Source organism: Lotus japonicus, chromosome 4 (genome assembly GCF_012489685.1).
Source record: "Lotus japonicus ecotype B-129 chromosome 4, LjGifu_v1.2".
Taxonomy (NCBI): Eukaryota; Viridiplantae; Streptophyta; class Magnoliopsida; order Fabales; family Fabaceae; genus Lotus; species Lotus japonicus.
Window position 1 is genome coordinate 31,132,700 of NC_080044.1, and position 11,851 is coordinate 31,144,550.

The following is an 11,851-nucleotide window of genomic DNA, read 5'->3' on the forward strand; positions in this document are numbered from 1 at the left end:
TAAATAGATTAAAAAACTAAACTTATGCAGATGCAATTATGAACTAAAAAGGGACTTAACTTGACTAACAACTCAATAAAGGACTCTAAAAGGGAAAAGAAAGAAAGAAAAATGACTCGACAAAGATAGAATAAACCTCGGGTCATCAAGCCACTATACTCAACGGCAGCTTGTCCTCAAGCGTAAACTCAAGGTAGCTTGTCCTCAAGCACAGAATAAATCACCCCTTCTTCAGCTGCTTAAGCTTTTGAAAGCAAGATACTTCATAAAACAAAAGAAAGGTCAAATGCACACAACTAAAGATGAGAAGTCAGCAAGAGTAAGCAAGACTTCCAAGCAAGAGCTCATCAATTTCCTCACATATCAAGCACTTTCCTCACATTTTGGTGCTCTAACATATAAGCACAAAACTTCAGCCCTGGTAATCAATCAAATCAAAGTTAGTTGCAAAGTAGCAAGAATCAGAGAGAGACTGAAAATGGTTTTAGCTTTGGCTAGGGTAAAGGTAGGGAAACCAAGAAAAAAGGGTAGCGCAAGGGGCTCTCAAAACATGTTGGGGTGAGTGACTTCTTTATTCAACACAACCCGAGCAGAATGTTTAGACTTTGGGATTCCTTCCTTCTTTTTATTTTATTTTCTTTTTCTTTCGTTTTTCAATTGTCAAGGCACTTTCCCTTCTTTTGACAATTCAGCTAGCTTTTTTTTTTTTTTTTGCTTTTCTTTGTTAGGAAGGAAGTCCTTTTATAATTTTACCTGCTCAAACAAAACCATAAGACACTCACCACAACACAATTCACCATAGTTTGGGGGACAAGAAAAATTATTCAATTATAAGGCTCAACTTGGGCAACTAGGGAAAAAAAAAGAAAAATGCAATTTCAGCAAAGTTCTGAGGCCAGAAAGAATTTCCTACCAAGTCTCTTCAAAGATTCAAGCGCTAAGCAACAACCAAAATGCATTTCAAAACAGAGCTAAGTATGTGCAAGCATGCTAGGAATAAACTTTGAGACACTCAGCACTCAACAAAAACAATAGGGTGTTGAAGTGAAACACCCTTTCTTATGAACTCAAGCAAGTAAGATCAAGCTACCTCACCTTCCAATCACAATAGCATGTACAAAGACCACAAGATAAAAACATGGAAGTATCATCAACTTTCAATAAGAAGCAGCTAAGTCAAAGGTGAAACCACTCAAGCAAGTTCAGCATAGCAGCAAGAAACCCAAGGATATTCATACTGACTCGAAGGTAAAAAGAAAAACATGCCAAAGACTCAATGCACTAACTTCCTAAAAAGAAAATGTTTTTTTTTTTTTTTTTTTATAGAGGAACACAAAACTAAAGCAAACACAAATTCAAGAAAAGCAAACCTGGACTTGGGTTGTCTCCCAAGAAGCTCAATTTTAACGTCTTTGATAGACTTCCCTCCTTTTCAGCTAAGAAGGATTAGAATCACACTTTCTCAAACTTTTGCATGAGCAAGGTAGGAATTTTGCACCAAACTTTTCCACAAGGTCCTCCCAAGTAACAATACTTCCTTGAGGTTGAGATTGAAACCAAACCTTAGCTTCACCCTTCAAGGAGTATGGGAACAACCTCAGCCTAAAGGCATCATCGGATACATCTTTTATCCTTACCGTGCTACTGAACTGATGAAACCGCACCATATGAGCATGAAAATTCTCTGTGGCTGAACCTCCATATTGGTGCTCGCCTACAAGCTTTATGCGAGTTGGGTTCATCTCATAGTAGTCCTTTTTTACTTCTGAGGTCGTCTTTCCTGAAATCTTAGCAAACTCTTCACAAACAGATTCATCAATCACTTCACAGCTAAACACATCCTCACAGTTAGGATGCTTCAATGTTCTAAAAACAGAAAACTTTACCTTTTCATCACCAACTTTCAAGGACAAAAGACCCTTGGCAACATTGATTTTTGCATTACCAGTTGCCAAGAAAGGTCTCCCCAAAATTAGAGGAACTCTAGAGTCCTCTTCAATGTCCAGAATCACAAAATCAACAGGAAAGATAAATTTGTCCACCCTTACCAAAACATCTTCAGCAACCCCATATGGGTGCTTAATGGACCTGTCCGCCAATTGCAAAGACATCAAGGTAGGAGTGGCCTCACCCATATTCAACTTTTTAATCATGGAGAGCGGCATCAGATTGATGCTAGCCCCCAAATCACATAAGGCCTTAGCCCCAGGCAAACCTTCAATGTCAACAGGAATGGTAAAACTCCCAGGATCTTTCAACTTTTGGGGGAGTTTTCTCTGGACAATTGCACTACACTCCTCTGTCATCATAATTGTTTCATTCACCTCACTCAATCTCTTCCTCCCAGATACAATATCCTTCATGAACTTTGCATAGGTTGGCATTTGCTCTAAGGCTTCAGAAAAAGGAATATTGATTTGCAACTTTTTAAAAATTTCTAAGAACTTCGAAAATTGTTTCTCCAGATTTTTCTTCACTAAAGCCTTAGGAAATGGTACCTTGCAAGTTATTTTCTCAGGAAAAGAATCCTTACTCTCTTTGTTTTTTACAGCTTCCTCACTTTTTGTTCCCTCTTTTTCTTTCTCAACCACTTTCTCAAGTTCAACACTCTTCTTTTCAACTAACTCCTCAATTTCATTCAAAGTTTTGCCACTCCTAAGAGCGACAGCAGAACAATTTTCAGATTTGGAGTCCTTAGGATTAATGAGAGTGTCACTGGGGAACGTACCTGGGAACCTTTCAGCAATGGCCTTGGCAATTTGGCCAACTTGAGTCTCCAAATTTTTTATGGAGGACTCATGATTCTTGAAGCTAGTTCTAGTTTCATTCATGAAACCCCTGGTCTCATTCATGAAACTCTGATTAGTAAGTGCCAAATCAGTTACAATCTCCTCCAAACTCTTCTTACCATTCCCCTGATTTTGAGGTGGTGGAGGCCTTTGATTCAGCTGGTATTGCCTCTGATTTGGAAATTGCTTTGAACCACTAGCTTCTCCTAAGTTGTTCTGGTCCCTCCAGGAGAAGTTGGGATGATTTCTCCAACCTGGATTATAAGTGTTGGAGTAGGGATCATTTTGATAATTCCCCATGGCCTTCACCTCTTCATCAAATTCAGCATCCTCAGCACTTCTTTGCCCACCTTCGAGTCTCTTTACCATGGCATCTACTTTTTGTGCAAGCTTTTTGTTGGATGCAAGAACTGCATCAAGAGTCTCAACCTCATAAACTCCCTTCCGGTTTTGTCTGTCATTGTTTGAGTGTGCAGCTCTAGCAGCCAAATTGTTAATGATGTCAAGTGCTGGTTGGGTTGGTAGAGCATCAAAGGCTCCGCTTGCAGCTGTGTCCAACTTGTCTCTGGTGTAGTCATTGAGAGCTGCATAGAACTTCTCCACTTGGTCAGCAGTGGAGATGTTGTGGCCTGGGCATTTCATCAAGAGTCTTTTGAACCTCTCCCATGTCTCATAGAGATTCTCAGAGTCCAGCTGGATGAAGGAATTGATCTCTTGCTTCAACTTCCTTATGCGGTTGTAGGGGAAGAACTTAGTTGTGAACTTCTCAGCTAAATCATCCCAAGAAGTAATACTCCTCAATGGTTGTGTTCTCAGCCATTCTTCAGCAGTGTCCCTAAGAGAAAAAGGAAACAACATTCCTGACAGTGATGAAGTGTGGTGGGATTTGGAAGTCTGGAGGAGCATCTTGAGGTACAACAATGCTCCCCTCGAAGTTGTAGTCCACACGAGGTGCAGTGATGTCCCTCAAGGACCTTTGAGCCTCCTGCTCTTCTCGAAGTTGCCTATCTCTTTCATTCTGGGCAGCAACTTGAGCAGTGATCTCAGCACGAAGCCTCGCTTCCATTTCAACACGAAGCCTTGCTTCTATCTCAGCTGGTGTTTCTTCAGCGGCCATGTTAGTAGCCTGAGTGCGTCTCCTCTGTTGTGCAAGTCTGCGATGGAAAGTACGATCAATCTCTGGATCAAATAGTAATGACTTAGGATCAACTGAACCTCGCATAAACTAACAAACAGTTAATAGCACCTATGCACTCAACAGAGATTCAAGCAAGCAAGTAACAAAGATTCTAAACAAAAACAATCCAAGAATGTTTGATAAAACTCAACTATCCCCGGCAACGGCGCCAAAAACTTGATACCAAATCCGCAAGTGCACGGATTGCCCGAAGTAATATAAAGATATCGAACCACAGAGATAGTTGTTTATCAAATTGTTCAAAGACTTTTAATGTTCAGAATTGTAAAAGGAAAAGCAATATATGTTTGAAGTTTGGTTGTGTGAAAAACACTTGTGAATAAAAGCTAAAATTATAATTCAGAAAAGAAGTACCCTGGGCAAAGCTCCACTTAGTCCAATTATGTTTCTCAAATCAAGTTCTTATATGAAGTTTAGAATCCTTATCCATGGTGATGTAGCCTCTACCTCTACTTGTTAATTCCTTAATCAAGTAAAACATTCAATTTCATTTGCCAAACCTAATTCCTTAGTGCCTAGTCAGTTCAATTGAAGAGTGAAGTTTATAAGTTCAGGCCAACACAAAGAGTTCCCACCCTTATACCTAAGTGGTAGTAAACAAATCAATCTAATCTCATGGTCCCATAATCCTAACCAACTACCGTTGTGCAAGAAGAAAGCCAAACACTTGCATGCATTCAAGAGAATATGGAAACAGAGAAGAGATACATGGAAAGGAAACTTTATTCATATAAGAAACTCAGAAGTTCAAAACATAATCAAAGCTAAGGTTCACTTCACCCAAAGTACAAAGGAAACTAGCCAAGCATGGCTATGGAATTCATAATGCAAATGAAGAGAGCAAAAACCTGAATCAAGAGTGTCAAGAAGCCTCCCACAAGCTCCAAGAAACTAGAACTCTAAATTTTGCTCAGAAAATACAAAGATACCTAAAAGAAATAACAAAATCCCTATTTATAGAGTTTCCAGCGGTAATGGCCAATCTGTCAGTTTTCAGCCTTTGAGTCTGTTCACCACGCATGTGCGGGGTCTCCACCACGCACATGCGTGGTCTTCACGTTCCAGCCCCTTCCTCATACAGAACCACCACGCATGTGCGTGGCCTGAGGGGCGCACATGCGTGGTCTTCAGCAGTTTTTCAGCAGCTTTGTAACCTCCTTTTCCACAATCATCATTGCTCATTATTTTGCCTTCAACCATCATCATTAGCCATCAAGAGTCTATCAAAACCTGAAAAGCATCTCAAAAACTCTATGATAACAACCATGTAACTTCTGAAAACTTCTCATTAATGGATATTTCCTCAATCTCACATTCAATTGCCCAAACAATAACCCCCAAAAGCTCATCAACACTCATAATCTCTCAAAATTTCAGTTCAAACCTGACCAGAGAATTAATCCCAAACTAAAACTAATAGAAACTAATAAAAAGACTAAATAAATAGATTAAAAAACTAAACTTATGCAGATGCAATTATGAACTAAAAAGGGACTTAACTTGACTAACAACTCAATAAAGGACTCTAAAAGGGAAAAGAAAGAAAGAAAAATGACTCGACAAAGATAGAATAAACCTCGGGTCATCACGCTCTGATGTTCCTATACATTCTATGTCATATATGAATCTAATTGATATATCACTCTGATCACTATTATTATTTAGCTCAGAATCTAGACGCCACTAATGTTTTTATTAAGTCTTAGATTCAGGGGGAGCTAAGCTCAGAATCAAGCTGTGACTTGGATTCAGAACGAGCAAAATAAACCATACATCTCAGGATAAGTTCACCTCTGATACTCTAAGCTCTGAGTGTATTCAGTTTATTATTTAAGAATTGTTCATCAAAATACTTGGTTTTGTCATCATTAAAAAGGGGGAGATTGTAAGACCAAGATTTGGTCATGTAGTACAACTCTATGTTTTTATGATTACAAGTTAATTATTGTGTATGAACAATTATGGTACTCTAACGTTGTTCTCTAAGTGTTTAATTCACAGGCTCTGACTCTGGTCTAATAACACACTTATCAGAAGCACAAAGCAAAAAAAAGTAGCCAACGCAACGCTTTCGCTCTCACAATATTCTGATTGAACAGTAGTAAATGCTTCAGAAGTTCTGAAGATTATAAGCTCTGATGTGGATTCAGATCACCTCAAGTTCTGAAGACTAGAAGCTCTGATGATCAGAAGCTCTGAAGGTCCAGAAGCTAAGAAGTGAAGATTCTAAAGTCCAAGAGGAAGCTGGCTCTGAAGACAAAGTACTTCCAACTCTGATGACCAGAAGTTCTAATAAACAGTCCGGAAGTAGAAGCTACGAAGGTCAGAGGATCCAAGCTTCCCTCTGACTCTGATCTCATAAGCTTCACACTTCCCAACACGAAGCGTCGCCAGATCAGAAGTCAACTAGGCTAAGGCTCACGTCGTTATCCAAGTACAAAAGCAAGTGTACTATTCTAACGGCCTTACCTAAGATGTTCAGCCATAGCAGAATCTGGAAGTTCCGGATTTGCCCTCCAACGGTAGCATTCCATGCAACGGCTACAACCCTAAACCTTGGAGTATATATAGAGGCTGAAGATGGAAGAAAGAAGTTAAGAAACCTTGTGCAAAACTCAAGCAAATATTCAACCGATTCTCTTAGCAATCTTTCTTCATTTGTTCTTATTGTGTTTACCTTAGCTTTCTTAGAAGCACTTCATTGTAAACCAATTCTTTCAAACAGTGAGTTTGTATTTCCTTAAGGGACCAAGGTTGGTCAGATCCTTGAGAAGACTAAGAGAGTGAATCTTAGTGTTTGCTAGTTCATTGTATTGTTAGTCACTGAGCAGGTTGCTAGTGCAGTTGTAACAAACATTGAATAGTTGATTGCCTTCATTCTAAGAAGGAAGAAATCACCTTAACGGGTGGACTGGATTAGCTTGAGCGATTTTCAAGTGAACCAGGATAAAATGCCTCTGTGTTTCTCTCCATCTATTATCTCTGCACTTTGTGCTTTCAGTTCTGGAAAAGATTATCTGTAATCTTGAAGAGGGAAAAGTTTTTATCTTAAAACGCTATTCAAACCCCCCCCCTCCCTTCTATCGTTTTTCATACCTTCAATATTGAAGGAAGGACATCCAATGCCATAACCGAATTCTCTATGGAAGAGGTATTGTGATGATGATGCTAGAGGTTGGAAGACCCTGTACAAAAAACTTATGGACAAATGGAAAAAAGAATTAAAAGATCCGGAGAAACCAGGCAAAAGGTTGGAAGACCCCCCAAGTATTGTGATGATGACAGCTAGAGAAAGTGGTCCCAGAAGTGAAATTGGTACCATCTATCCATATTGTTGACCGAAAACTTGGAGCATGTTCAAGTCCCTCATTGACAGTTTCAAATTTGGGTGGTGATGAGATGTTTGCCTTCTGGACAAACATATGCAAACTACTCATGTAGATCGGCATAGAAGTAATATTCGGAGGAGAAAAATTACTTACGTCCTCTTTCCTTAAGCTTCTAAACCTATCCAAGAACACTCCCACATCAGCAACCTTCTGGGTGTCCTTGAATGGTTTATAGTGTACCTTTATCCACCCCAAATAGAAGGCAGATTCGGGTGGTACGGGCAATCCATCGCGCAAGAATGGAAAGCTCTCTAAGGCAAATACCTTAAAAAAAAATAAAACACGAGTTATTATCAAATGAAAGCATAAACATAATAGAAATTAAAATTATTAATTAATTACTATTACTTACCAATAGAGCAAAACTTCACCCATAAACAACTGAATACTTATATTTTGTAACCAAGGTTGTCTTTATCTTCTTCATCGATCTCTTGAGTCTTGCAACCACAGCTGCTCCCCAAGCGTATTGGTCTGTTTTATTGAATTCCAACTGTTGTATGTACTGTGGATAAACAGACTGACAACCATTGGAAAATAGCACCACTCCAAACAAGTATAATAAATAAGCCTTAATATAAGGCTGTAGTTTCTCTAGCTCGTCAATTTTAATGCCTGGAGGAACCTCGTGCAAAATCAAGCGCAGCTCAGTTGGATCAATCATGCCGCTTTTGGGATTTAGGTGTAGTGACTCTGCCTCAACAAGATCCTTCGCTAAACCATGATCTAAAATGGGTTTACAAGCATCTTGAGACTCGAAGCCTGAAACCTGCATCACAATTGCTAGAATCATGTAAATTACCAAAATAGATCAAACATTAATCAAACATCAAGTGAATAAAGTACGAAACTAACATACCTGAGTCTCATTTATGGGAAGTCCAGATATATGATAAATGTCTTCAAGACCGATGAGACCAATCAACAATATTAGAGACATTGATCTACATTTTATCAACATAATCAAAAAAATTAGTAATAAGGAAAACTCAAACCGTGAGAAAATCAAACAAAATGAGCATGGAAATGGAGTGAAATTCAAGACTGTTTCAAGCACCTAAAAAAGCAGTTTCTTCTCTGTTTGGTACCTTGACACCAATTACAGAAAAATGATGTTATATAGGTAGGGAGAATTTAATAATTGTACGTTAAGAAAATAAAGTTAAGAATAAAGTTACAAAAACCCATATGTTAAGAATCTAAAGTTTTCAGTTTAAAAATTAAGAATGTAATAGTTGTACCAAATAAGAATCTAAAAAATGTTAACAGTTTTAAGTTTAAAGAAAATTAATATTAACAATTTAAAAATATGTAATTGGACCACAAAGGATAATAACTTAAGTATCCTTCACATCCAATTTATTGACACCACTACCACAATGTGAAAAGAAAAGAAATAAATATGAGGATTAAATATATTTTTAATTCCCTTAAATATTTAGAAATTGAAAAATATTTAGAATTTAGAATCTTTGGAATTTTTTTTTAATTTTAATTATTTGAAAATTATCATTTTTCATAGAGGGCTAACTAGCATTTTTCATGACCAATATTCTCCATTTGTATTTGATGAAAAAAGTGTGACAATGAGTACAGGTGGTGAAAAAAAAAATATTCAAGTGACTTTTCGCAAAAGTCAACGTTGGTGAATGCAAATCTCAAATCTCATATCTCATCTTTTCGCACTTATAAATGCAAATCTCAAAATCATGTATGGTTCTCTATGGTGCGGGATATGTTAAGTCAGAAAACACTCTATAAATGAAAGCACATTACGGTTCGCACCTGTAAGTGCAAACTTCAATATGGCAAAATATGTTAAGTCGGAAAACACTATAAATGAAACACTTTCATGTTCGCAGAACCTAGTGCGAAGCTAAGTACAGTTGGTGAAAAAAAAACTCATAAGTTTTGTCGCAGGACATAGTGCAACAATGAGTACAGGAGGTAAAAAAAAAAAGAAAAATATTCAAGTCATTTTTCGCACTTATAAATGAAATCAATAAACTTGCATCGCTCTCTGTGGTGCGAAATACGTGAAATCTCAAGACATTAATCACTCTAAGATCCGCACTTTCATGTGCGAACCTTTGTGCGAGTATTAGTACCGTTGGTGAAAACTGATATGTTGTTTCGCAGGACGTAATGCGAAGTCCTGAGGGCCAGAAAGCACTCTAATCTTCGCAGGATTTAGTACAACAATGTGTACAAGTGGTGAAAAAAAGAAAAATATTCAAGTCACTTTTCGCACTTATAAATAAAAATATTCAAGTTTCGCCGTCCATGGTGCGAATTACTAAAAGCCAGAAAAAACATTAACGTTCGCACCTGTGAGTGCAAACTTCAGCATGAAAACTAATATCTAGTTTCGTTGTACATAGTGCGAATTACTTAAAGCCAGGAGAATTGGGTGGGACTGAAAAATGAAAAATGAACACAACAATAAAGGATATTTTCAATGGAGCCAAATTCTCTGATTTTTTTTTTTACTTTTAACTCATTTCCACATCATAATTTTTTTTTTCATTTTACAATAAAAAATAATAATTAACATGAAAATCATTATTTAAGAAAAATATCCAAAATAAAACCGGAGAATTGGGTACCCTTGAAAAATTAAATATAATATTTTTGACACATGATTCTCTCATGCGAATGGGGTCACTGGAAAAATAGCCAAGCTTAACTCTGCAGATACACATACCCTAATCCGGAGAATTTGTAATGAGATGTATTTAGCTATAATCTCTCTATCTCATCTTTTCGCATTTACTTCGCATTTATAAATGCAAATCTCAAAATCATGTATGGCTCTCTATGGTTCGAGATATGTTAAGTCAGAAAACACTCTATAAACAACTATGTTGCTTTGTTTATTACACCCCATGCATTATAAAACACTCATAAGTGTTTTCGCAAGGCGTAGTGCGACAATGAGTACAGGAGGTAAAAAAAAGAAAAATATTCAAGTCACTTTTCGCACTTATAAATGAAATCAATAAACATGTATCGCTCTCTGTGGTGCGAAATACGTGAAATCTCAAGACATGTATCACTCTAAGCTCCGCACTTGAATGTGTGAACCTTTGTGCGAGTATTAGTACCGTTGGTGAAAACTTATATGTTGTTTCGCAGGACGTAATGCGAAGTCCTGAGAGCCAGAAAGCAGTCTAATGTTCGCAGGATATAGTGCGACAATGTGTACAGTTGGTGAAAAAAAAAAGAAAAATATTCAAGTTCTGTCGTTCATTGTGCGAATTATTAAAAGCTAGAAATAACATTAACGTTCGCACCTGTGAGTGCAAAATTCAACATGAAAACTAATATCTAGTTTCGTTGTCCATAGTGCGAATTACATAAAGCCATGAGAATTGGGGTCACTGAAAAATGATCTCCTTTTGGAATATGGATATATCCAAACCCCACATCATTGATGAGCTCCACTTAATTTGGGGTCAAAGAGGTCCTGTTTTAGAGGTTATTGTTTCCAGGATGAGACATATAACTAGTCAGGTTGAGAACAAAATTCGTAGTGGTTTTGCAAACCTCACTTGCAAATGCAAAGGATCTGGGGAATGGGTTGGAGCTACCTCTCATGGCCTTTTCACTTTCTCCCCTAGTGTTCGTCCTTTGCCTTTGGATATGCACATTCAGGGTATAGATATTGCAAATTTTGAGGCTAGGATGCCTAGGCAGTGACAAAACCAACTTACACTGCAATTATTCAACATGCGAAGAATGAGAAACATACTCTAGTTTTTGTACCTACAAGTAGGGGTGTCAAAGTGGGCAGGCCGCCCCGTCTCGCCTTGCCCAGCACTCAGCCTGCTTTACAGCGGGGCAAGGCAGGCCTGACCAGCATTAGATGTGGGATGGAAAAGTTCAGCCCGCTCCGCATATGGTGGTTTGCGGGCGCGACTCACACAAAATAAAATTAAAACTATTTTATTTGTAAAATTATCTTCTATCCTTTAAATCAAGAGTATGAAGTTGTTGTTATGTGATAGAGCTAGAAATTTTGTTGTTATCTTCTTGTTATCTTAAGATGATTTTAAAATTTGTTATCTTGTCTTGAGATTGGAATTTAAAATTGAATATCTTATCTTGATTTTGAATTCGAGTTTTGGTTGTTTTGTTTTTGGAGCTAACCCTTAATGTTTGCTACTTGTCTATGTGGACGCTTAACGCTTGATGAGTCGTTAAGTGGTGAAGTTCGAATTTTCTTGACGACAAGTAATTGATGGCGAGACTTGCGGTTAGGAGACAAGAAGCTTGGAGGACTTGCAAAAGTGGAACATTATTTGATAGACTTAGTTTTATTTACCGTTGGATTTTGTTTACGCTAGCAGTTTTATTTAGTTATTCAGTTTTACTATTATTATTATTATTATTATTGCGATAATGGACGATTTATTTGAATAATAGTACTCAACCAAGTTTTGAAAATCAAATGATAAGTTGAATCAAGTTTTTGG

The 11,851-nt window shown here is 37.5% G+C and overlaps 1 protein-coding gene across 1 annotated transcript; it reads right to left on the bottom strand.

Moving 5' to 3' along the window:
- Positions 1-1,436: 1,436 nt before the first annotated feature.
- On the bottom strand, positions 1,437-3,906 carry LOC130712608 (uncharacterized). The gene is made up of 2 exons (XM_057562434.1): positions 3,764-3,906; positions 1,437-3,624 (listed from the first exon to the last, which is right to left on the bottom strand). Exons 1-2 carry the CDS (start codon positions 3,904-3,906, stop codon positions 1,437-1,439), a joined length of 2,331 nt encoding a protein of 776 aa, XP_057418417.1.
- Between the last annotated feature and the right edge of the window lie 7,945 nt (positions 3,907-11,851).